Genomic DNA, 27064 nt, shown 5'->3' on the forward strand with positions numbered 1-27064 from the left:
ACGTTCAATTGACGATGATACATATATATATTACAAAAGTCCAATGGTAATCACCCTTCTACGACTTGGAGCTCCAGCAAGAAGTGTTATAGTACTTGCTCTCAATGTCATCCTCATCACAATCATCCTCCCAGGACGAGCCGTCGATGATCTCCGCAAAGAGCGCACAGATGAATTGCTCTGCTTCTTCCTCGAGCGAAAAGGCTGGGAATATGTAAGATAAAGGTAATGAAAGACATGTGGTAACTCGACGTACCCTGACAAGAGTTGCATTTGTCGTGAGATTCACAAAGGGTCTTGCAGTCTACATCGCAGGTGAGTATTATTAAACTGGCGGTAGAGGAAACACGCTCACCGAGCTCAAAGGTGTCCTTGGAGACATATCCGGTGGTGATGGGTGTGTACTTGCCCGTCTTCCATCCACTCCAATCGTTCTTATTCTCAAATACGGCTTTCCAGATACAGTCCGTGTCGGGCCACTGCTTGGGGCACTCGAATCCACATACAGACTAGTATTCGAAAAAATCAGTCACAACTCCAACGGGGAGGGAACAAACGCACATCCGTCAAGCAAGGACAGTCCTTCGACACGTCCTTGGGACATTCCTTGCCGCTCCCGGGCCACGTCCAAGCAGGGTTCCACGACGGGTCCTGCATGTCCGTATCGGTGCTGACGAGACCGCAAAATGCGGGGACGGCAAGAGCGACGAGGGCGAGTGCGAACTTGGACATGGTTGTATAGTTGGGTGATTGGAGACTGGAGAATGTTAGCGTTTTGGCAGCCCTTCTATACTTTGCTAGCGTTTTCGAGAAGGAATGGTATCAGAGACTAGTGGTGCGATGGAGAGAGACATTTCAGAGTCGCGTACTGGGTCGAAAATAACTATCGTGATCTGAACAGTCATCGAGGAGGAAACCTTGTGATTCTTCATAGGGTTATAGCCCCCCCTGCAATCTTCCTTGGAGCTTGAGTGAAACCAGATAATGGACGAGGCTTCCAAAGTTTTTAGGAGCAAGGAGGGGAATTGGGAGTGCGATGTGATAGGTCCAAGGAGGAGTTAGATACAGCAATTCGGACAGACTTTTGAAAGCCTTTCAAGTTGCAACGCGGCGTTTGCGAAAAAAGTCATACATCCTGTCTTGGTCGATGTCTCAATAACAGAATGCTCGTATTACAGAATGCAGCATTTTCGAGCTCCGAGAAGAGGGGGGCGCGTCTGGTAACTTTCAAAAGAACGATCAGTCCTTGTATACTATTTTTAGCATACGAAAAAGATGTCTTCCTCTGACCATCATCTCCACAAACCATGACCCGGTCTCTCATCGACATCCATGGATCCTTCTCGAGACACCAGAGACGTGGTATAAAAGGTCTACTAAAATCCTTCAGACAACCACCCCTCGTCTTCAATCAAATTACCTCCAACGACAAATGTTTAGCTGGTGTTCAGGCGAGGTGAAAAAAAGAAAACGCGTAGACGTTCATTTCACTTTACGAAAATTGCTGTCGTGAAATGTTAAGGCTAAAGATATGACAAGTGCAAACAAATCGAAGCACACGATCAACCAGCAACCACCATGACGCCTTTGGGGCCTAGTCCCACCCTACGTTCTCGAGTGAAACTGCACGACCTTCATCCAACACTTGGGCCCGCTTTTCTGCAAGATAATTTCAAGATACACCAAGGGCGTGACGATCTCTCTTATGGGGATCGTATTCAACGATGGCGTCCGAGTCGTGGAAGGGTGCTGTTTTGCATATCGTTGCCTCTATTTCTACTGCTCGGATGGATATGTCGACCTTACCTTCATTTCCGGTCTCTATCAATACCTCGAACGCCTGTGGAAGCCCAATATACGAACGAGACGATCCTAACAAACGATGTGCCGCAAACAACGATCCTCCTACCTACACCGTCTCCTTCTCAACCTATCGCACATAATCCACCGAATTCATCATGGAAACCTCCCATCATCGACCGTACATTCCTCAACCAACTCTCTCCTCCCACACGCGATTCTCGCTCAGGCTACCAATGGCCTCCCCTCATCACCCAAATTCCCGAGCCGTTCGATGGCCCAAACCGATTTCTCTTCCCCGCCCGGATATCCGAACAGGAATCCAAAGCGCGTGTACACTTGGCGCAGATTATCCAGCTATCCAAAGAGCTCAACCGGACTGTCGTGCTTCCGAGAGTGGGGAGGAGCCGTATGGGGGCTTGTCATCTGCTGGATTTTGACACGTACTATGATATCGAGAAGCTCAGGCTCGCTGGCGCTGATGTGATTAGTTTGGAAGACTTCCAGCGGGGTACATCCCGTCAAACTGCGCAGATTCTCACTCTCGCCTTGAAAGCCAACCCCAACATGACATCGACCCCGATAGTCATCGATAAAATTAATGTACACCTCGCTCAGAATGACGTCTCTTCTCTCCCTGAATGTTTTGGGACACATTTCAGCACTCTGGATTTCCGCGGGTTCGACGCTCTATACCTTAACCCTTCCAAACTCAAAAAACCCATCTTCAAGGAGTTACTTGGCATCATTCAAACGTACCAGGGAGATCCTGACGTCCTTGTCGTGAATTATGATCTTCGTTACCCGATATTCCCCTCTTCTAGCACTCTGCAGCTCGCCTACTCGCCCTCTCTACTCTCACTCGCGTCAAAGCTTGCTCCACCAGAAGAATACGTCATGGTCCACTGGCGTATGGAGTCTGTCCCGCACGATGCGCTCTCACAATGTGCATACGCCCTCATTGACGCGCTCCATTCCGTTGACATTCGCAAAATTTGGTTCGCCAGTGATTACCCGTACGCCCTGCGAGGACCTCGTTTAGCCGCCACTCGCAAGTCGAGTACTTTCAAGGATTTCGGTGATTGGCATAATGAGGCTGTCGACATATTACTCGAGGCATTTGATGACGGTGGCGACTTGCATGGGTTTGAAATCGTGGAGCTGGCGGAGAGATTAGAAGGCAGCAACCGTTTGATGACAGATAGTGGTGTGTTGGGGATCCTGGATAAGGTGATAGGAATCAAAGCGAGTTTCTTTCTGAGTGCGGCTAAGGGATGTGGTCGGAGGAGGTGAGGTGGAAATTTCTTGATGAATAGATAGCGCGTCTGACTTCCCTCCTTCTAGTTCGTTTACGCAACAGATTATTGATGTAAGGATGGGTGAATTTGACGAGGTAAAGGATCATCATAAGCTTAGAAATGTTGTTGATTATTTCGGGTAATCTTGACTCTCGTTAATTCAACGGCGTTTTCTGAGATGGGTAGCAGCAGGACCTACATATTTTCGGGAGGTGCTTTCACATGATAACACATTCGGGTCCTGGTTTGCATAAACGTGCTTCCAATCGCGCGCGCAGAACTTCGTCATTAGCTATGTACGACGTTCCCCTAGATAATAATCGGAACAAGGAGAAGAGCAGGAAAATACGGCCACGTACCCGAACTGCAGTGTTTGACCCATAATACTTTCTTCCAGTGACACAACTATTTGTTTTGTCTGGCGGGCATGGGCGAAAGTATTCGTTGGGACCAACTCCGCCGGGGACTTCATTCTTAGGGAAATTGTTGGTTTCGGCTTTGATTGCTCCTCGTCTAGTACGTCCTGGGCAGGCTGATCTTGGATAATCAACCTCGAATCAACCCATGTCGGCGGACTATTCTCCATCAAGGACAGCCCGACACACCACGAACCTCGTCGAGGACTACGAGGCCTGTCCCGGGACATCACAAAGAAAGAAAGCCGCCACAATCGCGCTTGGGCAATAAATTCTACCTCCACCTCTTTTCCTACACGCATACGCTTCTGAAACTGGCTGATCTCGATCTCTGCAGCGAATACACCCTCGGTGGCGTTGGTGTCTACTACGCGTACGTCGTCACTGCCCGTCGTTCCTAGGAGCATGTCGTCTGTCCCTGAGAGGGGATTCAGCTCGCGCCGGAGGTGTCGGAAAAGATCTTGGTCTGAGGTGACGAGACATGCTAGACGGAGCTCGGATATCGTCGAGGGCGTCAGAGGTACGGAGTAGCGTAAAAGAGCCGAAAGGAGCTCTTCGCTCTCCTCCTCCGTCTGCCGTGGCTTGTTTATGATCGCCCAATATAAAGGTGTGTGGCCTTCGCAGAACTTTTCCTGCAGGATGGAGGAGAGGGATAGGGAATAGGAAGTGCAAGCTTCGGCGCAGCTGGAGAGGATTTCGTTGCATGCCAAGGATGAATTTGGGGGCCGGACAAGGTCTCGGATGAGGGATGTTATGGTGGATTTGGTTTCTCTAGTGGAGCGAGAAGAGAACCAGCTGAAAGTGCTGTACGGGAAATTAGATGATTGGGCTGCCAGGCTCCCATGGAAGGCTCTTTGGGTGGTAGGAGAAGTGACAGGAGGTCGGCTTGAAGAAGGGCCGGCGATAGCATTTACTGGTCGGTTCTTCGAATCGACGCTTGTCGGGACGTTCGTACTCGTACTAGCATCGTATGAAGGAGGCGCTTCTGCTGGCGTAAGGTCATCCGGAAAGAAAGGTTTGTTGTCAATCATGGTCAGTGGAAAACTAGGGAAAGGAATCTACCAACTCGGCACTTTTGAGCAAGTTACACTGCTTATTTACAGCTGCGGATGCGTATCAGTGGATGAAGTCATAAGGGTCTCGTACTGCTGCACAGCCCACTGCCGTGACGCGTTGCACGTCGGCTGGTCGCCAACTTAACAGGCCACACCTTGATTTATCCATCTGAATATTATAAAAGGTCCATGAGATTCACTTGTTACAGATTGTCCATTTATGCCAATAAAGAGTAATAAAAAATAGTCCACATAAGATCTCCTGCACCCTGAAAATCTAGTCCAAAAAATGACCAGTGCATGGTCTACTTCATGCTTTAACAATCTGTACCGATGTATCTGGGTTTTCTGCAGTGTATGTGGGGCACAGATCGGACCAAGTATCTAAGTGGTACAATTAGAAGACCTCTAAGCCATAGTAAAGCAACGTACTTGGGATAGGGTTCATCCGCGAAGTGTCAGCTGCATCCTCGACGAACACTACGGCAAGGCCCCTGAAGAACATGATAGCGCAACATAAGCCAAAAGCACCAATGGAGAACTAGTAGTAACCAACTCACACTTCGAGATGCCAATCAATATGGCTGGCAAGGAATCATTAGCGATAGCAAGAGAACCATCCTATAAATCGACGCTTACCAGTGTAGGAACCAAGGTCCAGGATTGTCAGTAGTAAACCGTATGGTGACATTATCACCTGCTAGTCCAGTACTGACCACATCGCGGCGTGGGGGGTTGACATAATTATAAGTCTCACTTCCTGTCGTACGCACGACATCGAAAGTATGCTAAAATCATGGTTGGTCAAAGAATCCCATACACAGGAGATGAAACATACCCCATGCAGGTGAAAAGGGTGCGGTCCTCCCACTGTTAATGCAGGGATCGATAACTCAATTACCTTGTTTGAAGGTAACGTATACACAGAGCCCGAAGGCAACAAATCCTTCGCGGACTGTGCTCCACTGATGATCTGCAGCAGGACGGGTACACTGGGAGGCTGGAATTTCGCTCCATTGATCTTCAAGTCAAGAGTAGTCGGGTCGAATGACATGGCTAGATTGATGTTCACGTCGGCTCCACCTGGTACAGGGCGTCCAGGAGCACCTGCGTTTCGAAGAGGCACAAGGGAGCTTTCGCGTAGTGGCCGCGTGCTGGTAGTCTGATTCGTTGTCGGATCTACATTTGGTGCATTCTGGTATCGCAAAATCGCGGAATTGAGGCCACCCTCAAAACCCGTCGATCCGGCGTTGGGATTGGCGCGTATCCAATAGTTACCAAGGGGCTGATTAGCTTGAAGAACGAAGGAATAGCGTTGTCCAGCAAAGATTTGCAGTGAATCGACGTCAATGGGCTGAGTACTAACACCATCACTTTCAATGATTGTCATAGTGTGTCCGTCGATGGAGAACGTGTAGTTGGGATCGCATGAAAGCGAGATTAGACGGAAACGATAGCGAAGTCCTCTCCTAACATTAATTACGGTGAGGGATGAGCTTGGTCCTCCTGCATAGCGACCAAGTCCATTAATTAAGGTGGATTCTGCAGTAGGAAATCGCCCTGCAGAAGGCGCTGGGGTATGATACCTAAGGCACAGATGTTAAAACTAAACTTCTGTACAATCACATAGTCCCGACTCACCAATCAGACAGAGTAATGATGGTAGATTCTACAAGAAACATTAGAACTTGTTCAAAACCGACCGGAGCATTCGTACCGTCATCAATGTCGTAGCGCCAGCGATGAGGGTCCAGCACATCGTAGACAACCATAGGTCCACGAAGTCCGTCGCAATACTGCGTGGCTTAAAATTTGGACGGTTAACGATATAATGATCGACATGTAACAGAACATACACAGATGAGAGTGATACCAAAAGGTTCCAGCCTGTCCGGGAGCTCTGAAATCATATAAAAAAGATTTTTGGGGAGTGATCGGACACTGATTGACGAAAGAAGCGCTGCCATAAAACATTGGTATAGATGACGATGTTGATGGGAAGCCTTACCCGTCAGCCCAATTGGTTCCTTTCTGAAAGAACCCATGCCAATGCTGCACGCCAGATTAGATGGGACACCGGGAGGAACATGGGAACGGACAATAGAGGTGCTTCGAAGCATGGTGTTATCGGTAAGTTCATTAATAACGTTCAAGCGAAATCGTCCTCCCTGAAGTTTGACTGTAGTCAGAATATATATATCCGATACTAAGACGCATGTCAACATACTGTATATCCAAAAATCAAAGGTCCGGGAAAAACACCGTTCATCAGAACAGCACTGGAAGCAAGAAATTGGCTTCATGGGCTCGACGTCGTGTTGTCCACTTACGAGCGATTAAATCCATCAGGCGCTATGTATCGATTCACGACATGAAGGTCTGAATAAGCAGGTACAGCAGCGTAAGAACATGTCAAAAAGAGTGTGAATGTGGCAATGAGCGAGAAGAGAGTCGGCATGGAGGTACCAGACCAGAGGAAGATAGATAATGGTAATGGAGGGAAATCTTGAAACACATGAGGGACTGAGCAGATTCTTTTAACGACGCGTACGAATGTCGGATTTCATGAAGCGCTCGATCAAATTGCTGCCGGAATTCCAGTCTGTCAATGAAAGAGAACGTAACGATGGACGTGGCGGGAACCTGATCCTGGTTGATACCCCCCTGACATTCGCGCAGATAATGATTAGTTACGAACGAGAATAACGAAATTGCGTAGACATACGGGATGTTCAGCAGGGCGTACTGCCACGTTAATCCCCATATCACTGATTTCCGCCTTCATGCGCCCGAAAGTCCGTTTCTCGTATCAGCACGCTCTCCCCGGCGGTATGCGCTGTAAATGCGAGCTACCGTAAGCTCAAAGATGCGGGTGTAGTAAGTATATGCGCATCAGAAAATACGGGGATACGAGTGGACTCTTGAGGTATCAGCAACGGCATGGCCGTTGCGCAAACTCTCGTTGTTCTATATGATTCGTGCTGAAAAGCATATAGGGCGTCCTATACATTTTCCAGGTTTGCAAGGAACGAGGCACGGCCTCTTCTTGAATCTCCAGCTCGTGTTTTGTTGTTTTCACAGCGTTGAAAATGGTTACACGCTGAACGTGAACTCCGAAGAGGCAACACACACGGTGCTACCATTTACAACTTTCAGATCCATTACGTCTGAGTACTAGCAAAAGGTAAATCCTGGGAACCTGGTCATCTATTCAAAACTGAGCAAGTTTCAAATTCAATAAAGCGAACCTGGAAACTGTTCTACCGCTTACTTCGAGTCCTTCCGTTTGCCTTTCGCAGTCTTTCAAGATGCTGCAGATGCATCATGCGAATTATGTGATGAATCAAGTAGCAGGTAGTTTCAGGCTTGACTCTTGACAACAGATGGAAGTTCGGGCTGAAGGTTCAAACGCGGCCACGTGCTTTCCGGGCCGTCCACAATTCCGTGTTGATTTTATCCTTTCAGACTGGTAATCGGGCGAGTATCGAACTTGTGCTACCAACCTGTCGCTTAAGCTCCACTTCTCCTGAATTTATACTGGATGACTTTCCATAACGTTTAGAATGGGTTCTAAATTCAGATTTCGTTCTAGAGTGTGACTTGCCGACATGCCGGTGCGATTGGTAAGCTGTTTCAAAAATTTCAGGATCGTTCGACCCACTTCCAAACCACCCATCTGGATGAGGCCTCGGACCTCTCTTCCAGCTTCAAACCGTCATCCAAACCTGTTCCAAATGCCAGCTTCCTCTTTTGGGATGCCGTATTTCAATTTCCTTTCAATTCCGATCAGACACGGTGACGACGCACTCCTTAATTAGCTGGCAATAATTTAACTGAACTTGTACTTTTCCACCCTCCCGACACACTGTTGGACCGTGAAAATGTTGAGGATGCTCACCAATTCGCCCTCAGATCAGTTTCCTGTCAGTTTCCCCGGTTTTGTCCTGTCTGCTGGCCAATAACATTCTATTTAGTGACACCCTTTGCTCATCCTGTCGCAATTTTGTGGGAGATAATGAAGGGTGGGACTCTGATGTTTGGGAAAAGATGTATCCTACAGAGACTTTGCATCCCGTCATCATGTAATTTCGCTGAGTGGTGATGTGTTCTTGCCAATATAAAATGCGGGCATTTTTTGTCTTTTTCAGCACATCCTTGAAGCACTAGCTGATATTTATATTCTCTATGTCTGATCCTGTCCACCCCCAGGAACTCCAGTTCTTCACCACTGAGGATGGCCGCCATTCCTATCCGTGTCGTCCATGTGGTCAGAGTCCAAAAGCAGAGCAGATCAAGATCGGGCAAAGAACGTTCGAACTGTTTATTTCAGAATCTACAAGGTCAAGGATAACGGTGTTATGGTTTGAAAATCTACGATACTTGGATTCTAAATAATTTTAATATACATCTGAAAGTCCTTTTGGAACTCCAAATCGTTATGGAAAGTCATCCACTATGATACAAGAAGGACATGTGTGATACGATAGATACATATTAAATACCGGCCAAACCTCACCGCCTTGTTGCATTCCTCAATACTAAATAGTTCCGCATCGTATGGTGCGTAAATTTGAATACGAGCCTTGTACGTCGGCGACAGTACGGATCTGGCAGAAAATAACTCGTGTTTGCTTCTTTATTATCTCTCCAACCCCTCGCGTAGTGAACAAAGTGCCATTGATCTACGACGCACTGTAACCCGGATGCCGGTTACATCGGCTATTCCCGGTGTGACGTAATACGAGGATTGCCACGTCACGTCTCTTTGGTTTACCACCACCTGTACTGTCGTCTCACGAATACCGAGCTTGTTCCTTGCACATCTGTGTGAATCGAGTTCTCCAGTGTAGTTCTGTGGCTACGAGCTTCCATGCACTACGACTTAGGGGAAATAGGAAGGAACACTACATCTCACGCGCAATTGTAACAGCTCACATATTGACTCACTCATGTCAATAGCCAAGCACGCTGTGTTATGCATGCGCAGTTCACCGGCGCAGTTTGTTAAAATTAGATCTACGAAGTCAGAGGACGTCAGCTGTGATGAGGACTGGCTTGCTAAAGAATATTTCCAATAGATGACCACCGCAAAATGGCATGCTCCTATATTTTGATTTGATAAACAAACGAAATTGATGTGCGCTAAGTAACTAATAGTACACAATGATTTTACTTGTGGGTTTAGAGAAAGTCGGGCCATGTCGAAACTTACACAAAATGATCCGTTTGCACATGCCGACCATCTAGTATGGTGGCGTAAACCATCTGGGACAATGTCCGGGGGATATGGATGTCAGCTTTGGATGTGTTTTAGAATGCCGAGAGATAAACCGTCGGAGATAGAGGACAGTGTGGCTGATGGGACACGTCGAGCCGTTCTCGATAGAATAAGTATCACATTAGAGATGACTAGAGCTTTGATGGGCAACGGAACGAATTTCTTCAGGATGGTCAACAAACGCCGACTGTGTAAATAGCCAAAATATCCCCGAGGAAACCTCGTTCAAGACGAGAGATGGCCCTGTTTATATGGAGTGTCTGATGGGTTGAGATCAACCTTGTCGTCAAGAGCGAAAGAGTGATACCCGAAAGCAGCCGGTCAGATGCTAGACGTGATAGGATACGAACTTCAGAAGTGGCGGAAATATGATTTAAATTCAAAGATGCCATCTCTTAACGTATCTTTTCAGTTCATCAGACAGCGGTTGCTGCGAGATGTGTCAGACTAGAGTTCGCGGGCCAGAGAAAGAGGCGCTGAGGAGAATGCTCCAAGCCATCGAGCCCGCATCGAAACGAGCCCGAGGGAAGACTCCTGGAGCAAAGGTACGCCGGAACGGATGATGGTTTACTACTGTCCTTGGTGTATCCAAGAATAAGACAAGGAATTGCCGCTAGAATATGATGGTGAGAATGGAATTAGAAGGCGAGTCTCCCCAACTCAACGTAGCACTTTGGAATCTGAAATAGCACCAGCATTTGAAGTATTGTGTAGCGCAAGGCCATTTGCGTCCGTCCTGATGAAAGTTGTAATTGCATGTTCTCGATCATGAGTATCTGGGGAGTGGGTCTTGATTGACGGCATCAATCACGTTGCGGACTTATACATTATACCTGATGGAAAGGACCTGTGAACAAAGAAAAGCGCTTTCGGTAAAACGGGAAAATGAATGATTTAATTAGATTGAAGACGAGAACGGGACTTCGTCAGCAAGGCAGGGATCCAAGTATATGGATGAAAGAACGTACCATTGTCGTGTATTTAATTTTCAGTAATCAACTGAAACGCTGCGGAGAAGTTAAAATTCACCTTAGGTTCGGCCCATCGCTGATCCTCGAATATTGACGTCGACAGCCATGGCATACCGGGACATGAAAATTTGAATGACTTTTGTTTCGTGCCAGGTCGTTATGAGGACATTTATTGTAGGAGTCGACACACCATAGGATAGTCAACGCAATCCACATCATGTGTTATAGGTATCATCAGAATGGCTATTAAGGCATGAAAGGCAACTTTAAACATGAAACGAAAGTGAGAACTACTTATAGCGATCGGTATGTACCGATTCAATTGCTTGTAAGAATCGTATTTTCCAGGACCTAACTCTGATGGCCCTGGCACTAAGCAATACACTTCGAAACAGTTCATCATTAGGACTTCGCACTGCACACTCACTCGAACCCAAGGCAAGCCCAATACACTACTACCTAAACTGGACTGAATTCAATCAGATCGGTTTCTCCCGCCTCATAAAGTTTCTCAAACTTAAAACCGCATGTGCCACACAGCGTTAGGAACTCGTCAAGAGTCCGCGCAGCACTCCCCAAGAGGTTCATCATGATCATATCAAGCTCGTACGTCCGTAAGCGGGCAGCACCATAATTCGGTAAAAGTGGTTCTGGGGCGATGTCTTGGAATGTAACATCCTGACTAGGAGTAGCAGATGTTGTGCGCACGGCTTGTCGAAGGACGGTATCATCTATTAAGAGGCACTTAATAACAAGTTTCAGATCGAGGAAGAACGCACGAATAATAAGCCTACTTGAAGGCTTCATAGCCCTCCGGACATTGCTGAGGATTAAAAGACTCTGTTCGTCTGGCCAGTCTCGCAAAATGGAGCGGATCTATCAAGGGTATCCAATCGAACACGAGAAGGGACGAACAAAGAGAGCATCAACGTACATAATAGAAATCACAACCCTCAACCGCAGTATCTTGGAAGAAATCAAAAGGTACGAACTGCACCCTCTCTCTTTCTACTGCCTCTGGATATCCTTGATTCCAGAACTGCTTCCCCATTGCAATGACTTGTTCCTGATCTTGTAGTACGACTTTGAGGTGCGGATGCGCCTTCATCAAGGCCATCGTAACATGTCCGTTTCCCCCAGCGATATCGCATATGGTCGTATCAGCTGGCTGTTTCTCCCAGGGATAGACCGTAGATAGTAACCCCTTGCCCGTAACGTTCCCCCACCCAACCATCGCGCGGGGAAAACGATCACCTTTTGCCTTTCCCTCTGGCTGGAAAGCAGACATTATAATCATGCTATTGGAGTAATACGGTGAGACGTACGGTCTTGTGATATTCGAAGAAGGGAAGCCCTGTCGCGCGCTCGAATGGAATCTTCAGGCCTTCCTTGGCTGTCATACTCTCATTAAGATATGCCGATGCTGTCAGGCTCTCGTCCGTCTGCAGGCAGACGGTATCTGAGACTGGATCAGAGCTGAAGAGCTTCATGCTCAATCGGTTGTTTGAAAATACGTTTGGTTTGACTGACAGAGTGTACTCATTAATTAGCAAGGTCTTCTAGCTTCATGAAAATATGACAGACCTTCACGAAACACATGGCTTGTCACCAACAAGCGAAGGATGCGCCCTAATTTGCTTTCGTCCAGCCCTGATAGTCGTGCTAGCTCCGAGACATGAAGCCCGTCAGGTTTATCAAGAAGATAATCTGCGATGCGGGCTTGGGTAACGACGAGAAGAGCGGCCGGCTCTGCATGCTGTATATCACCGCAAACTCACCACTTAACGAACACCCAGTATGACTTGATGGTAACTTACAGCAAGTGATTTCTACTCAAAGATCAGTAGTAGAACACAGAAGGAGGAACGGACAAAGGTAAAACCCACGTTCACAATGGTATGCCCAGGGCTAGCGATGGCACAACTCAATTGTGCACACGCTGCCTCAACGCGTTGTATAGCCCTAGTGAGCTCCGGGGGAATGTTTTCAGGAATATCATATATGCCAAAGGAGGTAGAATCAGGATGTGGGATATCCGGATATGCAGAGACAATTTCTTGAACAGAAGCAGTGATCAAAGAGGTGAGAGCGAGAAGGTGGCTAGCTCCAGATGCCATTATCAGGACGGGACTCTAAGGGCGTGGGATTGTAGTTGCCAGCTTTTAAGTGATTTAACGCCTGCCGAACGATCCATTCAGTTGGTGCAGAGGCACCATATCGTGACCTGGAGAAGATAGCGGCTTTGCTGCCGGAATAGATCATCCAACAGGTAACTGAATGCGACCGGTTGTGCAGACCAGTGTATGTCCCTTACTCATGGCAGATTCAGTTGATTGATTGAAGATATCAGGCCTGGAAACTTACTTGGAGTAACGAAGCTGATATACTTATCTCACCACCCCTCCCACGAAGCTGAATACAGACGGACAATTTTGTCCTTGCATTGCAGGTTATTTCTGTAGTGGTTGCTTCCAAGTACTAGATCTGAGATCGACGTTCGAATGCGGCAGCGATCATATGATACAAACCTCAGAACAGGCGCCCATGTCTTGATGCCACCATTATTCATCGATGTCATCTTCGTCCCCAGTCGACATTCTCATTCTCGGTGCAGGATGGACAGCGTCATTCCTCATACCACTTTGCACGGAAAAGAACGTCAAGTGGGCTGCTACGACACGTTCAGGATCCACGGACCCTTATACCACTATCCCATTCAACTTTGATCAAGATGATGAGAGCGAAGAGAAACTAGACGAACAATGCAAGAAATTGCCGGATGTGAAGACAGTTTTGGTGACATTCCCAATAACCACCCAGGGCGCAGTGAGAAGATTGGTGCAGAGATACGGGAGGACAAGGAAGGGCGGGAGGGACGAGCAAGAATTGTGGGTACAGCTTGGGACTACGAGCATTTGGGATGACACAGTGCGTTTGATTCCTTCCTTCATGTTCGACTCTGAGCATCTTTTTAGCCAAATGTTCCCAAACCTACCTCGACCAACTGGTATGACCGCCATTCAACGTTCACAAAGACTCCACGTGTCATTTTGGAAGAGGAATTACTGGCCCTGCCTGAGACAAAGAGCAGCGTGCTCTGTCTTTCGGGCCTGTGGGGTGGAACAAGGGATCCAAAGAACTATGTCGACCGAGTTGCGCCCACAAAAGAGGCCTTAAAGGCGAAGGTACGTCTTTTGGTCATTTCGTCCGAAATTTCCTGCTATCGCAGCAACTCCAGGGCGGTCTTCATTTGATTCACGGCCAAGACGTCGCACGGGCGATACTTGCGGTGCATCTGAACCCTTCCAAAGCCGTTGGACAGCGGTGGCTGCTGACGGACGGGAGAGTCTACGATTGGTGGGACACTGCCTCAGCATGGTCAGAGGAGAAGGCGCAGTGGGTCCGTGAACTGATGCGCGATGAATCCGTCCGGGCGCTTCCGAGGGACATAAGCACGCTAGGTCGTGCATTAGATTCAAGAGACTTTTGGGATGCTTTTGAGCTAGTACCTGTCAAAGCAAGAGTATGATATGCACTGCGATGACAGTGTCTCAAACAAGGACAGATCTAGTAAAGAATGAAATGTATGTGCATACGCATATGAAAATTTTTACTAAGTGGGTCTCTGCAAGATAAGACGGAGCGGATTTCCTGAGTCAATAATAAAGTCGAGGGAAGTTATGTAGGTTGCAGTCAAGCTTCAAGCTCAAGGGTTGTTCGTGCCCTGCCCTGCTCGTTATTCGAAGTATTCGAACGCGTCCCGTCACGCGTGACAGTAACAGTTGCCTCTTGTGTTGATCATGCGATCGTGAGAAAATTAGTTTCAAACTCCGCTCGACGTGCTCTCGTTCGAACGCTCATAGCCGTCGGGGGGCGGGCGATGCTCAGTACGCTAACGGCCACAATGTCATCATCACAGACCAACGCGAAACGGAAAGGCGACTTCTCTGATAATCCGCTGGGCGCAAAGAAGGCGAAGAAGGATGCGGTATGTTGGCTTCCATACGGCAGTTCGTACTAGTATCAACTAATATTTCGTGTTTAGGGGAATAAACGGAAACGTATGCTATTCTACTATGGAGACAGGATTGTTTTTACTTATTAATACTTTAGTGTTGAATGGAGAGGAGCAGCCTGGCGGGCTCATCATCGTCCGTGCACAACCACAAGCCGGACAGTCGAATTCGCAGCCACCCCCTTCTCAATCCCAGCCGCCGACAAAGAAACTACGCGCAGATTCCCAGCAGCCTACTAACAAAGCTAAATCAAAGGCCGCGAAACCCTCCAGCTCGAAGCCAACCCCTGCTACGCGTCCCGCGACACCACCCCCCGCGACCAATCGCTCTCGCGACATTCTTTCGTCGCCCGGGGATCCTGTTACAATGGCATCTGATATTCGTGCGATGGATGATGAGAACGCCCACCTACGCAAGAGCTCGAGGGCACTGCAGAATAAAGGGAAGGGAAAAGGTAAGAGCGTTGACAGGACAGAACCACTGGCAGCTTTGGAGACAGACAGTCCGATAATCGAACGAAATAAAGCAATGCGCGGGGGTGCAATGGCTGCCATCAAACAATATCAGGGGAACGACGACGATATTAGCCGGACGCCCAGTCGACGCAGTTCCATGGGCGGTCGTGGGAAGCGGGTTAGTGCGACTTTTGAGGCCACAGGGATTAGCCAGCCGCATCCAAGTGTCCATGAGAAGAGCTTCTTTAAGCATATTGACGTGGAGTTGCCGGATGCAGAGAGGATGAGGGTGCTTCTCGTCTGGTGTTCTCTGAGAGCAGCAAGCAGAGAGGAAGGACTCAGTCCAGAAGCGGGACGAGTGATGAAGACGGCGAAAGAAGAGATGGTGAGGCTACTAGCGGAGAGGCAAGTTGATGTCCGGACGTCATCTTCTGGCCCTTCAGGAGGAAATAGGAATGGCTCAGTGGCAGTGGCACTGCGGGAGAATGAGCAGAACATGAGCAATCGGCGGTTTGAGGTGACCTATACTGAACAGATCCGAAAGTACGGCTTTCACATCTACTAAACTTCCTTTATATTCATTTTTGTCTCATTGACAGGGCACAGGAAGAAGACGAATCGTGGAAGAAGGCTAAGAGTTTCTACGATGCATTCATCAGTACCAAGTCCAAAGGAAAGCAGAAGGAGGAGACTGGCTCCGACCATCCTAGCTTTGCCCTTGCCCAACACATACTTAACGGCACCGACAGGCCAGAAATACAAGCACTCCTCCAGGACGTTGAATTCAAGGTCGACATGCTGAACACATACCAGAACGCTGCTCGGGTGACTGCGTCTGTAGCTGAGCGTGCACTTGATGAGCGCTTTAGCCACCTTTCCACCGGCCTCGCGCAGCGATCCAACGCAAATCCCCCAGGCCTGCTCGGCACTTTGACACGAGAACCACCGCCACAGGAATTGTTGAGGGCACTGTGGACAGTAGATCGGGAGCGTCCGCCTGCGATGGTTGGTGACGCAGCAAGAAGAGCGGTCAGGGAGGTACAGAGGGTCGAGGAGAGAGGTGGTGGTGTTAGTGAGCGAAGGCTAACGGGTGTCCCGCCTCCTACGCCGCGAACGCCAAAGAGGGGGAGTACACCGGGGAGGACATGAGTTTATATCTAATCTGATTCATTTTTATTGTTGCTTTTCGTACCTCATTTTGTACTTTCGATATCGATCTGTTATGCTGGGTAGTGACGTCGTGATGAGCAAACAAGCGCCCACAACTTAAGTCTCTTATTTCTTACCATGATCTGCTCGCGTACCGTATTTCGATGCTTTAAAACTCTGGAGCGACTGGGCGACCGTGTGACTGGCGCAGCTGGCCCGTTGTTTGTGGCATTGGCTGTGATATTGATGAGCATTGGAACCGTGGCTTTCTGTACGTAGCTTTTTTCGTCCATTCGAACCATCCTGATGCCGGCGTAGTCGACGTAATATCGCCTAGCCTCCCTCTCCCTCTTCTTACGATACCTCCGTGCGTCCTTGTGGCGGTCAACATGTGGACACACTACTGGTGGGTATGTACAGTCCCGCCTGGCTTCGTCGATGGCGATGTTTCCCCAATACGAGGACTCTGGGCAGCCAAAAGGAAACGCGTAGGCGTCAATGCAAGGACAACTAAGGCGGGGCTGACGAAATGTAGCAAATGTGCCATGATGAGACCAGAGCGCGCCCATCATTGCCGTATATGCAACAAATGCGTACTAAAGTACGACCATCATTGTCCTGTGCGTTCAGCGTGTTCTTTCTGCTACTCTGTCATGCTAATCGGATGGTAGTGTGTGTCCATTGCATTCAAATGTTTGTTCCATTGGTGCTGACATCTTGCAGGGATCAATCAATGCGTAGGCCTCCATAACGAGCGCCATTTCGTCATGTTCATGGCTTACCTCGTTATCGCCACGTTCGCTTTCGTTCTGTTCGGATATCCACAGCTCTTGGTCGCACTTGGTCTGGGCATGCACGTTTCCTGGCGTTATAGAGTGTCGTTGACATTGTATCTCCTCATCTACATCCTCTCCGCTGTACTTTGTCTCGCTGTGGGTATCATGTGTGCGTGGCACCTAACCGCCATATCCGCTGCCGAGACATCTGTTGAGTCGCAAGATTATGAGGTGTACAAACGCGTCGCACGGAACCGGGGAGATGTTTTCGTTAACAGTTATGATTTGGGGTGAGTCTGATCATGCCTTGTCCAACAGTTTCTTACTTGCTGGTTGGTTAGTCGACGGAAAAACCTACAGCTCTTCTTTAATCTCGAAGAATATCCCCTGTATACGCTCATTATTCCTTTGAGGCTCCAACCGTATACTGACGGTCGTTGGTGGGCACGAAAAGATGGGTACGACGAGCATGGTGGTATTAGGAGAGGCGAGGAGTTGACCGACGACGACGACGACGAGTAAATGTTAGGTAAGTTTTGTCAAGGTCTACCTTGTCAGTCTTGGAACTGAAGTCCTGAAGAATTAGTGGCATGATATTGCTATCGATCATACTTTTATTGAATTTGGACAATGCATTTGGGTAATTTATTCGCAACTGGAAAATCTTGGTTTGTTATGAAGGCAAAAATGTCACATTCTAATGACTACTATGAGGTAAACACTCTTGAAATAGCAAGTTCGTGGATTGGAGAGAAAATTGTCCTGAATACTTACACCGCCTGTCTCATCCTCCACTGTGTTTCTCTGGAAGGCATTTTGAATAGGTTCCCATAACTGAGAGTGCCTTGGGCTGGCAAAGAAAAAAAATACAGAGGAGAAAGAAATTGTGGCGAGCAATGGAGGACATCTAGATGACTTTTCTCGACAGTGCCTGGTCTTATCTCGTATTTTGATGATCTAATCTTCAACTTAAATTTGGCAATTCTGCCGCTTTGTCAGACACTAGATTTGGCTTGCGTCAGTCAAGAAAGTTCTCTCTCATCCTTCTCTCTTTCCTTCGCCTCTCAGATCTATCCGTCTCTCGGGTGTACGGCAATTTCCAGTTCACGGCCCAGCTGAGGGAGGAGCTTACAATTGTGGTTGTCCATGAGCTGGATTGGAAAAGGTATTCGGCCGGGTGCGCCCTTGTCTTTCCGACAGCAATGTCCTCGACGCGCTTTGTCATACTTCAATGTCGTGTACAGGCCGTCGTCACTGGTCCATGACCGCATATTGGAGCGACTGGACCACCGTTTCTTCTCCTCCTCCGTTTCGACGTTCATTAACCGGACGCCATCCCTTAATAACCCTCGCTGGATCAATTCCAAACATAGACCAGCGGATGGTCCATCTGAGGGGGATGAGAAAGCGATAGAGGATGCAGAGGAACTATCGGATGACCAGGCGCGGCTGCGTTCTGAGGATGACGAAAATCCTTCCGAAGGGTCATCTTCAGAATCTTCTCCACCTGCTTCTTCCTCTTCTGATGATCATGACTCCGGAGATTCAAGTTCACCTCCTTCATCGTCACGTCCTTCATCCCCAGCAGCAATCGCAAAGCAATCTGTTCCCGAAATCTATCCCCAAGTCTTGGCTCTCCCCATCGTTCGTCGTCCACTTTTTCCCGGATTCTACAAGGCCGTTGTTGTTCGTAACCCTGAAGTAGTTGCAGCTATCAAGGAGATGATGAAGCGTGGACAACCGTACCTTGGCGCGTTTCTCCTGAAGGACGAGAACATTGACAGTGATGTCATTACGGATATCAATACTGTGCACCCTGTCGGTGTATTCGCTCAGATAACCAGCGTCTTCAGTGCTGGAGGCCAGGATGATAAGGAAGAAGGTTTGACGGCCGTTCTTTATCCTCATCGCAGGATCAAGATCACCTCATTGGTCAAGGCTGGCGGTGTTGCGACCGTAGAATCAGTTGGAGAGGAAGACGCTCAAACTGTGACTCCCCCGGCTACTCCAACATCGGAACAAACTCCTCAGACTCTTCATGGTTCGTATGTTCTGGCTCTGATACCCTGGTCTTGATCTCATGATATGATAGGACCGTTACAGACCTCTTTCTTGCACAACCATGCCATATCCATCGTCGAGGTCGAAAATCTTGTTACTCAGCCGTATAACAAGGACAATCAGTACATACGTGCTTTCATGTCTGAGATCGTCTCAGTCTTCAAAGACATCGCCCAGTTGAACCCTCTCTTCCGTGATCAGATTACCAACTTTTCGATTAATCAAATCGCGTCCAACGTTTTCGATGAACCAGACAAGCTGGCAGACTTTGCCGCCGCGGTGTCAACGGGGGAAGTTGGAGAATTACAAGACGTTCTGGAGAGCTTGGTTGTTGAGGATCGGTTACGAAAAGCTTTGCTGGTGTTGAAGAAGGAACTTATCAATGCCCAGCTTCAAAGCAAGCTCTCCCGGGATGTTGACAGCAAAATTGCGAAGCGTCAAAGAGAGTACTACCTCATGGAACAGCTTAAAGGTATCAAGAAGGAGCTGGGTATGGAGTCAGACGGAAAGGACAAGCTTATCGAGAAGTTCAAAGAACGGGCCGCGTCTTTAAAAATGCCGGAGACTGTTAGGAAAGTATTCGACGAAGAGATCAACAAGCTTGCTGGCTTGGAACCTGCCGCGTCTGAGGCAAATGTGACCAGGAACTACTTGGAGTGGCTAACTCAAGTGCGCCGTCTCTGCCTTTGCATTCTGTAGCGTTGCTCTGAACCATTTTTTCTTTAGATTCCATGGGGTCAGCACTCTCCGGAGAACTATTCTATTTCGCACGCGCAAGTTGTCCTAGACGAAGACCATTATGGCCTCAAGGACGTTAAAGATCGAATCTTGGAATTCCTTGCCGTCGGAAAATTACGCGGCACAGTTGAAGGAAAGATTATCTGTCTCGTTGGACCCCCTGGTGTAGGAAAAACATCGATTGGCAAGTCAATATCGCGCGCTCTCAACAGACAATTCTTCCGATTCTCAGTCGGTGGCTTGACCGATGTTGCCGAGATCAAAGGGCATCGCCGAACATACGTCGGGTATGTTTGTATGCTTTTTTCACCGTTTATTATCCTGATCGTTGGGTATTTTCAAGGGCACTACCAGGAAAAATCATCCAGGCACTCAAACGCGTCGGAACCGAGAACCCTCTTGTTCTCATCGATGAAGTTGATAAGATTGGACGAGGTATTAACGGTGATCCCGCTAGTGCACTTCTAGAAATGTTGGACCCGGAGCAAAATAACAGTTTCTTAGACCACTAGTACGCGATTTATCTGTTGTTCTTTTACGTTGCTAATCATGTCGCCAAGTATGGATGTCCCTGTTGACCTTTCGCGTGTCCTTTTCGTTTGCACAGGTAGGAGAATATCTTCGTTTTTAGTCATCTTCGCTCACAAATAATCGTTAGCCAATAATCTTGATACCATCCCAGCACCTCTTCTTGACCGTATGGAGGTCCTTGAAGTTAGCGGCTATGTTTCAGAGGAGAAAGCAGTCATTGCGGATAAATATCTCGGTCCGCAGGCCAGAGAGGCTTCTGGTCTCAAGAACGCCGACGTTGTCCTGGATCCTTCTGCCATCGACGTACTTATCAAGTACTACTGCCGAGAAAGTGGTGTTCGAAATTTGAAGAAGCATATTGAAAAGGTCAGTCGTACCTCTGTGCTCCTACTATATTTCCATAATCTTATTGCTGGACTTCAGATATATCGAAAAGCCGCATTGACGCTTGTCCAGGAGCTCGGAGAAGAGGCCCTTCCGGAGCCGCCTTTGGTCACCTCAACGTCTTCATCGGGCGCAGAGTCTACTACCACTGTTGAGTCTCAAGAACCTCCTAGTAACGAGCCATCAGTTGGTCCAGATCCCTCAGGTGAAAGGATGACAGTGACGACCCAGCAGCGCAAGCCTATGTCCATACCTGATACAGTACACGTCAGGATTACCCCGGAAACCCTCAAAGACTACGTTGGTCCGCCGATATATCAAAAAGACAGGATGTATGTACAACCCCCTCCTCCTGGTGTGAGTACTGGTCTCGGATACCTTGGCAATGGATCTGGCGCAGTAATGCCTATCGAAGCTATGGTTAGTAACACTTATATGTCTGACAGACGTCATCTAATTCCAGATAGAGTATGCCTGGCAAAGGAAATCTCCAGCTCACCGGCAAGCTTGGCGAGGTCATCCGGGAGAGTGCACAGATCGGTCTTAGCTGGGTCAAAGGTCATGCTTTCGAGCTCGGGATAACACCCGACGCGGAGACACAGTTCTTGACAGATCGGGATATCCATGTACACATGCCTGAGGGTAGCATTGGGAAGGAAGGGCCAAGTGCAGGGACTGCAATTCTGTCTGCCTTCGTATCACTCTTTACTAAAACAAAAATAAACCCGGATATCGGTAAGCTTCCTTTACCATCTTCATCCTGCCAGGGCTGATACACGACATATGTTTATAGCAATGACAGGAGAGATATCTCTCGTCGGGCAAGTCCTTCCGGTCGGCGGCCTGAAGGAGAAGATATTAGCCGCTCACCGAGCTGGTATCAAGACTATCATCGCTCCCGCAGCCAACAGAGCAGATATCGAGGAAAACGTCCCTGAGAGTGTCAAAATTGGCATCAAGTTTGTATATGTCGAGGACGTGAGAGAAGTTCTACAAGAGGTGTTTGGGGGCGAAGAGATTGCACAACGGTGGAAGGAAACATTGGCAATATCATAATAACACCACGTATTTTATATACTTACTACTTATATAGACAGACGGTTGGTGTGTTTTGGCTTCGGCTTTGTTTTGTACACGCATCGCAGCAACTGTATTATACTATCCCTTCTCAATGCCACTTTGCTAGTCTTATGCGAGTCTAATGTTTCCAATGAAACGTTGATGACTCTGCACATGTCGAAGGCTGATAATGGGCTCCATTCTGTTGGTTGTCTGTTGCGTCCTGGACAATTCAGACGTGTCATGAGGAGCTTTTTATGACAAAGTAAATCTTCGAAGTCCGGACGATCGGCATGTTCAGTTTAGCTTCGATTTATTTATTAGCTCGGGCACATCTCTCATCCCTCTTACATGTGCATTGAGTCAGCAGGCCGATTCTCTTAGAAAGATGTCACACTGTTTACGCCATCCTTCACGGCGGCCCAGGATAGCCTCGACGTGATATCTTTCCACCATCTATTAGGGAAAAATCAGTAACAACGAATGGAACGTGAGGAGATGTAATCCAAACCTGGCAACATTGGGCTTGCTCTCCATGATATCGCTACCAGCGACGACGAGAAGAACACCCCAAGGGATGTGGAATAGATCAGCAAGGGTAACATCCTGCCAAAGACCCATCAACTCTATGCGCCCAGACAGCCTTGTATCAACTTCGGACTTACATCTCCGGCGAGGTATTTCTGCTTGGAAAGGATAACATCGTAAGCATCTAATTTTGCCGACAGAGAGGTGAGGGCGTCTTCGACGGCTGCCTCGTTTGCCGGAATTCCCTTCAATCGTCTTTCGAAATAATGAAGCAGACCCCATACAATGATGAACAGCACTTACGGTTTGATAATCTTTTCCATCCCAACAGTAGTGACATAGGGATCGAATGAACTCTGCTCGACGGAGGCAGCTTGTTCGAAAAGCGCAATCTTCTTCAAGTCATCGGTGGGGATGAGCTTCGTGCCTTGGGATTCGTACTTGAGTGCGATGTATCGGCTTATCGCCCTGCTCTCGTAGAGAATGAACCCGTCGTCATCCTGCAACCCACCTGATAGATATGCTAAAGGACAAGAATAATATAAAACTCACGATATATGGGACGACACCAAAGGGATGCTTTTCCAAGTAGGAAGGCGTCTTGTGCTCACCGGTAGCGAGATTAACAAGGCAAAACTCGAAGGGAACCTTTTTCTCGTGGAGAACTGCCGCGACACGTTTGGTGCAAGTAGAGTAAGGGGATCCGTACAGCTCTAAGACCATGGTCAACCTTTGGGTTTGAGTGCGATGCTTAGGAGAAAGATCGATAAACTCAGAGGCCTGGGTATACGGTTCTTTTTATCCGAAATGCCGATGTCTTCCATGTGTCTCCTTACTGATCAAAGTCTTCTCTTCTTCTCCCGTGGGTGCTGGCTTCGTATTTTTGCTTAGGAAACACGTCGGATACGAAGAAAATACAGTGTTCAATGAGAGTTTGACTTAGTTAAATAACCTGTCCTCCAATCACCTGACCCCGTTCCGGCCCGGATCCCGACCCAGATCTTTTCCTCCTTCCATCTTCAACGAAGGCGCCAGCGCTACTTTGTGGTATTAGGCATACTTTTTTCGTTTTGAGAAGCCCGCTGACTAAAGTCTTCTTACCAAGGACAGAAGTTGATAGCATCGTCGTGCTGAGGCTCTGCCGGGCCAGCAGCCACAGTTTTCAACGCTCTATCTTCGACAGCGTCCCGTCGATATCAAACGCGATGATTCTCTACGTGTCGTTTCTCATAGCTAGCCACTGAAATGTGCATCAGACAACGACCTGTCAAAATATCCTTCTGTTTAGGTGTAAAAATCAACATCTCCCCGATTGTCGCCTTGTCACTTTGCGCAGGGCATCAGGATTTTGATTGTTTGATTTAGGACTCTAGGCTCGGACTAGCCGAGAAGTTGTCGTGCTTGGATGCGTGTTACGGTAGACCCTTGCCAACTGTTCACCGCATCCAGAACGCCACGCCTTTGAAATCACATGCGGACCCCATATTCTAGGATTTCTTAGGAAGATAACGGACATTCAACCCATGTAATCGACGCAATGCCGTATGGCTCACAATGCACTGATGATACTCATTTCGGACCGGTGACAATAGCTCTCTGAAGTGGACAAACAGCGTTCCATTTCCATCTATTATCCCCTTGGATGTCCCAGCTATACTATATTAATACTGATGCTGGTGCTAATACTGGACCCTCAGAGCTCTCCGACACTCTCGCGCCAAATATGTTCTAAACTCAGACTGCAACTTTCCATGCTAAGCGACATTCTATTAGTTTCAGAAACATGTGCTACCACGACTCGCTTGCATCGAAAATACTCACGTTTAACCACGCTATTGGTACGGTTCTCAGATCTCAGCAGCGGCCGTTAAGAAACACTAGAGAATGGAATCGCATGCCAGATTAAATGGTATCTTGCCGAGTTTCTTGTTCCGCGGAGTTAGTAGAATGGCGGAGAGTCCTACGCGGTGAAGTACGGAAGGTGCGGCCAGTACCAGTATAGTGACGCGAAGATTGGGAGGGTATAACTCAAGATGGACGGCGGGCTAATACCGCCTCTCCGACATTGTTGGTCGGATGTCCGCGGCTTTTCTCAGCAATCTTCTTGTTCGCCAATCAAATTTCCTTGCTCGGGGTACGCCTACACGATCGTCTAATGTTTTGTGATACTGATCCGGGCTTCCATTACCACGTCTCTCTTCTCTTTTTAGATTTTCGTCTTTGCCGATCGTGTCACTGCATCGCTTTGCAGTTCTCATCAAAACTTAAATCCGAATTTATTTTTGTTGAGATCTCTGTGCCTTCTCCATAATGCAATAACACGTGAAATCAAGGTTAGCAGCGGTAGAAAACGACTTTGGCTGAACATGGTCAAGGTGAGCGACGTTTCGCTGTTTTTGATCAGAATTCGGTTGGGGTATTTCCTTGGCCTGCTACTGGTAAGCTTCAAATAATCCTTGAAGGCGCCTTAAACGTACGTGTGCACAAGTGCTGTGTCACAAGTCGTGGCGGCGCCTCCATTCGCCGTTACCATCGCTTGATGATACCACATTACTGAGGCGGTCGTACCTCAATCGGCGGTGAAAGCTACTTCTCTTCCGGGAACTTAACACAATGCTGCGTCTGATTGAATACCACCCAATACCTTGAGAGTCCTCCGAGTCTAGCGGGGGTATCTATTAAAACACTGCATACCATTACAAAATCGTCTTTTGGATTAACAAGAAACAAAAAGACCTGGCGAATAAAAGCCAAGCCTTAGGGAACCTGAGACGCCATATCAGTGGCAATGAACACAGCTTTGAAATAAATATACCCCCGCAGCAATACTAACTAATACGAAGCGGTTACTACCACCACCCACATGAACGGAAGCAAATTTGAAAGAACTTGCCGGCGGACACGCACACCTGTTTGCACATCTCGCCGCTGGCTCGAGGGGCGCCACAGGCACGTCAGGTACTGTGTTGCCAAACACAGTAGGTTCAGACTTGTTTGACTCTTCAGCATTTAATATTTAACTTGGAAGCGAGATGCTCTGCTGACGACTTAGAGTCTCAAATTGTGGTAGAAGGATTGGACCAAAGGGTGTTATTGTCGTGGGACATCTTTCGCTCTACCGTGGCAGCTTGCTACATGAAACAGGAGGCGGCCGAAGGCAGTTAACTCTGCAGAATTATGATAGGTGACTTCTGTCAGAAATGTTATTTAACAATGTTAATACCGCATACTCATTCACATGATCGATGTCTTCGCCTCCTCTTTGGAGTTCCTAGGTGCGCGTGTTACAACAGATAGTCCCTGGGTTGTATTTGCCTGCACTAGAACGTGGATATCCTGATTCAGATACAATTGAATCACTTCCTGTAGGTCCAGCTAAGAGATTAACCAAGCCTTGGGATGGAACAACTCAGACAAGCAGACCAATCGCCCGGTCTACCAAATGATATGAGAGCTCGTTTATGGCAAAAGTATCTTAGGAGATCGGAGTGTGTACATACTACAAACATGTTCATAACAAAGGCACCAACTTGAAAAGCATCCAACACTGTTAAGTCGGATCCTAGAATACATAACATTACCTCAAGTTCGTACGCCCAGAATTCAGGGCAGAGATAACAAACCTTCCGTCAGCAATTGGGTGGCGACCTTGGACCACATAGTGGCAGCAGGATACTAGGTCACGCTCGGTCCAACAGCGATGAGCACCGAGGTTGGTTCCTTGATCGAATAATTTATTCAATCATATAGAGAAGCATGACATTAATAAATCCATCGGCATCCAATGGTTCCTTTCATCAGGACCGAATTATCTAATTGACACCATAAGAACTTGACGACGAATCATTAGGTACTTGGAAAAGTCACCATGACCATCACTGGCAAACTGGGTGGCAGACGACGGGCCCCGCAAATACCGAACGGACATGTCGAACCATAACCTGATGCCAACCGTTAATACATGCAACGATGAGTCGGAACAAACGTACTTCACCATAAGTACGAATCCACGGAAAGTCTTGGATCCATTGACAGCAGTCATGAGATCATTCCGTCAAGCGTCGACTTTGCATTGTAATTACAGAAATCAAAATCACGTCATGACCGGTACCGACCATGCCATGAATAATTAAGTGGATGTCGTTTCTTGAGCTTGAGTCGCTTACGGGACCTTACTAATAGTAAGTATGCTGCGTCGGTCAACGACGGCAAGTTTCCTCCCAATAGGCTTTCAAGGTGCAACGACAACGCTGGTTGGCTGAACAATATTGGAAACACCTATGAACATTCGGTGGCGGGTGTTTGGAAGGCGTTTGAAATGAGCACGACTGGAAGCTGAAGACAAATTACCAAAAACGCATCCAATTCGCTACCGCCCCTTCAGCGCTCGGGCCGGCCATCTCGGATGTCGGTACCGCATGAGAATAGACAAGTACTTGGCGAACATAATGCACCCGGCGAGTGGGTCCCGCATTTCTTGGATACGATTTCAACCTCAGCCTGCCCTTGATGTTCAGGTGGCCAGGGCCACCAGAAAGGCCATAAGGTT

General features: G+C 48.0%; 10 protein-coding genes across 10 annotated transcripts; 5 read left to right on the forward strand and 5 right to left on the reverse strand.

The window, feature by feature from the left end:
* Positions 1-58: 58 nt before the first annotated feature.
* EV420DRAFT_1472631 (uncharacterized protein) lies at positions 59-732 on the reverse strand (the record flags this gene model as incomplete). The annotated part of the gene is made up of 4 exons (XM_060469064.1): positions 59-204; positions 257-304; positions 356-509; positions 562-732. The coding sequence occupies 4 exons, from the start codon at positions 730-732 to the stop codon at positions 59-61; spliced, it is 519 nt and encodes a 172-aa protein (XP_060339187.1).
* Positions 733-1578: 846 nt separating this feature from the next.
* On the forward strand, positions 1579-3241 carry EV420DRAFT_1633805 (uncharacterized protein; the record flags this gene model as incomplete). The annotated part of the gene is made up of 2 exons (XM_060476238.1): positions 1579-3089; positions 3145-3241. 2 exons carry the CDS (start codon positions 1579-1581, stop codon positions 3239-3241), a joined length of 1608 nt encoding a protein of 535 aa, XP_060339188.1.
* Positions 2882-4724, reverse strand: EV420DRAFT_29460 (uncharacterized protein). The gene is made up of 3 exons (XM_060481574.1): positions 3458-4724; positions 3298-3407; positions 2882-3242 (listed from the first exon to the last, which is right to left on the reverse strand). The coding sequence occupies exons 1-2, from the start codon at positions 4543-4545 to the stop codon at positions 3317-3319; spliced, it is 1179 nt and encodes a 392-aa protein (XP_060339189.1). The 5' UTR covers positions 4546-4724; the 3' UTR covers positions 2882-3242; positions 3298-3316.
* A 1-nt stretch (position 4725) lies between these two features.
* EV420DRAFT_29479 (laccase 5) lies at positions 4726-7314 on the reverse strand. The gene is made up of 13 exons (XM_060481575.1): positions 7295-7314; positions 6900-7233; positions 6797-6848; positions 6669-6737; positions 6578-6621; positions 6426-6529; positions 6287-6373; positions 6211-6238; positions 5408-6155; positions 5209-5357; positions 5130-5153; positions 5002-5063; positions 4726-4953 (listed from the first exon to the last, which is right to left on the reverse strand). The coding sequence occupies exons 2-13, from the start codon at positions 7025-7027 to the stop codon at positions 4880-4882; spliced, it is 1569 nt and encodes a 522-aa protein (XP_060339190.1). The 5' UTR covers positions 7028-7233; positions 7295-7314; the 3' UTR covers positions 4726-4879.
* Positions 7315-11277: 3963 nt separating this feature from the next.
* On the reverse strand, positions 11278-12935 carry EV420DRAFT_1472635 (S-adenosyl-L-methionine-dependent methyltransferase; the record flags this gene model as incomplete). Its single annotated transcript, XM_060469065.1, has 7 exons — positions 11278-11549; positions 11598-11694; positions 11753-12091; positions 12144-12343; positions 12403-12574; positions 12636-12647; positions 12705-12935. 7 exons carry the CDS (start codon positions 12933-12935, stop codon positions 11278-11280), a joined length of 1323 nt encoding a protein of 440 aa, XP_060339191.1.
* Positions 12936-13389: 454 nt separating this feature from the next.
* Positions 13390-14347, forward strand: EV420DRAFT_1616053 (uncharacterized protein; the record flags this gene model as incomplete). The annotated part of the gene is made up of 3 exons (XM_060475089.1): positions 13390-13746; positions 13794-14003; positions 14057-14347. 3 exons carry the CDS (start codon positions 13390-13392, stop codon positions 14345-14347), a joined length of 858 nt encoding a protein of 285 aa, XP_060339192.1.
* Positions 14348-14653: 306 nt separating this feature from the next.
* EV420DRAFT_1757177 (Mis12-Mtw1 protein family-domain-containing protein) lies at positions 14654-16541 on the forward strand. The gene is made up of 4 exons (XM_060480507.1): positions 14654-14806; positions 14864-14879; positions 14932-15832; positions 15889-16541. The coding sequence occupies exons 1-4, from the start codon at positions 14699-14701 to the stop codon at positions 16436-16438; spliced, it is 1575 nt and encodes a 524-aa protein (XP_060339193.1). The 5' UTR covers positions 14654-14698; the 3' UTR covers positions 16439-16541.
* Positions 16542-18223, forward strand: EV420DRAFT_1494338 (DHHC palmitoyltransferase-domain-containing protein). The gene is made up of 5 exons (XM_060470802.1): positions 16542-16709; positions 16757-17062; positions 17162-17504; positions 17556-17743; positions 17795-18223. The coding sequence occupies exons 1-4, from the start codon at positions 16577-16579 to the stop codon at positions 17734-17736; spliced, it is 963 nt and encodes a 320-aa protein (XP_060339194.1). The 5' UTR covers positions 16542-16576; the 3' UTR covers positions 17737-17743; positions 17795-18223.
* EV420DRAFT_29942 (Lon protease C-terminal proteolytic domain-containing protein) lies at positions 18206-21999 on the forward strand. Its single transcript, XM_060481586.1, has 9 exons — positions 18206-19255; positions 19307-19944; positions 20002-20300; positions 20357-20524; positions 20574-20620; positions 20672-20910; positions 20968-21348; positions 21396-21663; positions 21722-21999. The coding sequence occupies exons 1-9, from the start codon at positions 18361-18363 to the stop codon at positions 21982-21984; spliced, it is 3198 nt and encodes a 1065-aa protein (XP_060339195.1). The 5' UTR covers positions 18206-18360; the 3' UTR covers positions 21985-21999.
* A 176-nt stretch (positions 22000-22175) lies between these two features.
* On the reverse strand, positions 22176-23348 carry EV420DRAFT_29966 (glutathione S-transferase). The gene is made up of 5 exons (XM_060481588.1): positions 23068-23348; positions 22819-23015; positions 22653-22770; positions 22499-22593; positions 22176-22443 (listed from the first exon to the last, which is right to left on the reverse strand). The coding sequence occupies exons 1-5, from the start codon at positions 23236-23238 to the stop codon at positions 22368-22370; spliced, it is 657 nt and encodes a 218-aa protein (XP_060339196.1). The 5' UTR covers positions 23239-23348; the 3' UTR covers positions 22176-22367.
* Between the last annotated feature and the right edge of the window lie 3716 nt (positions 23349-27064).

The sequence above is a fragment of the Desarmillaria tabescens genome (genome assembly GCF_030435595.1).
Source record: "Desarmillaria tabescens strain CCBAS 213 chromosome Unknown EV420scaffold_1, whole genome shotgun sequence".
NCBI lineage: Eukaryota > Fungi > Basidiomycota > Agaricomycetes > Agaricales > Physalacriaceae > Desarmillaria > Desarmillaria tabescens.

Bases quoted from the DNA above. Each gene is read 5' to 3' on its own strand.
- EV420DRAFT_29460 (XM_060481574.1), bottom strand. From the start codon at position 4,545: ATGATTGACAACAAACCTTTCTTTCCGGATGACCTTACGCCAGCAGAA. The intron at 3,408-3,457 runs GTACGTGGCCGT...ATTATTATCTAG, and splicing joins GGTCAAACACTGCAGTTCGG to GGGAACGTCGTACATAGCTA.
- EV420DRAFT_29966 (XM_060481588.1), bottom strand. From the start codon at position 23,238: ATGGTCTTAGAGCTGTACGGATCCCCTTACTCTACTTGCACCAAACGT. The intron at 22,771-22,818 runs GTAAGTGCTGTT...TTATTTCGAAAG, and splicing joins ATGGAAAAGATTATCAAACC to ACGATTGAAGGGAATTCCGG. The intron at 22,444-22,498 runs GTTTGGATTACA...TTTCCCTAATAG, and splicing joins AGCAAGCCCAATGTTGCCAG to ATGGTGGAAAGATATCACGT.
- EV420DRAFT_1757177 (XM_060480507.1), top strand. From the start codon at position 14,699: ATGCTCAGTACGCTAACGGCCACAATGTCATCATCACAGACCAACGCG. The intron at 15,833-15,888 runs GTACGGCTTTCA...TCTCATTGACAG, and splicing joins TATACTGAACAGATCCGAAA to GGCACAGGAAGAAGACGAAT.
- EV420DRAFT_1494338 (XM_060470802.1), top strand. From the start codon at position 16,577: ATGATCTGCTCGCGTACCGTATTTCGATGCTTTAAAACTCTGGAGCGA. The intron at 16,710-16,756 runs GTACGTAGCTTT...ATGCCGGCGTAG, and splicing joins CATTGGAACCGTGGCTTTCT to TCGACGTAATATCGCCTAGC. The intron at 17,063-17,161 runs GTTCAGCGTGTT...GACATCTTGCAG, and splicing joins CGACCATCATTGTCCTGTGC to GGATCAATCAATGCGTAGGC.
- EV420DRAFT_29942 (XM_060481586.1), top strand. From the start codon at position 18,361: ATGAGCTGGATTGGAAAAGGTATTCGGCCGGGTGCGCCCTTGTCTTTC. The intron at 20,621-20,671 runs GTAGGAGAATAT...AATAATCGTTAG, and splicing joins TGTCCTTTTCGTTTGCACAG to CCAATAATCTTGATACCATC. The intron at 20,911-20,967 runs GTCAGTCGTACC...GCTGGACTTCAG, and splicing joins TGAAGAAGCATATTGAAAAG to ATATATCGAAAAGCCGCATT.
- EV420DRAFT_29479 (XM_060481575.1), bottom strand. From the start codon at position 7,027: ATGCCGACTCTCTTCTCGCTCATTGCCACATTCACACTCTTTTTGACA. The intron at 6,239-6,286 runs GTACGAATGCTC...TGTTTCTTGTAG, and splicing joins GCGCTACGACATTGATGACG to AATCTACCATCATTACTCTG. The intron at 4,954-5,001 runs GTACGTTGCTTT...TGTACCACTTAG, and splicing joins GCGGATGAACCCTATCCCAA to ATACTTGGTCCGATCTGTGC.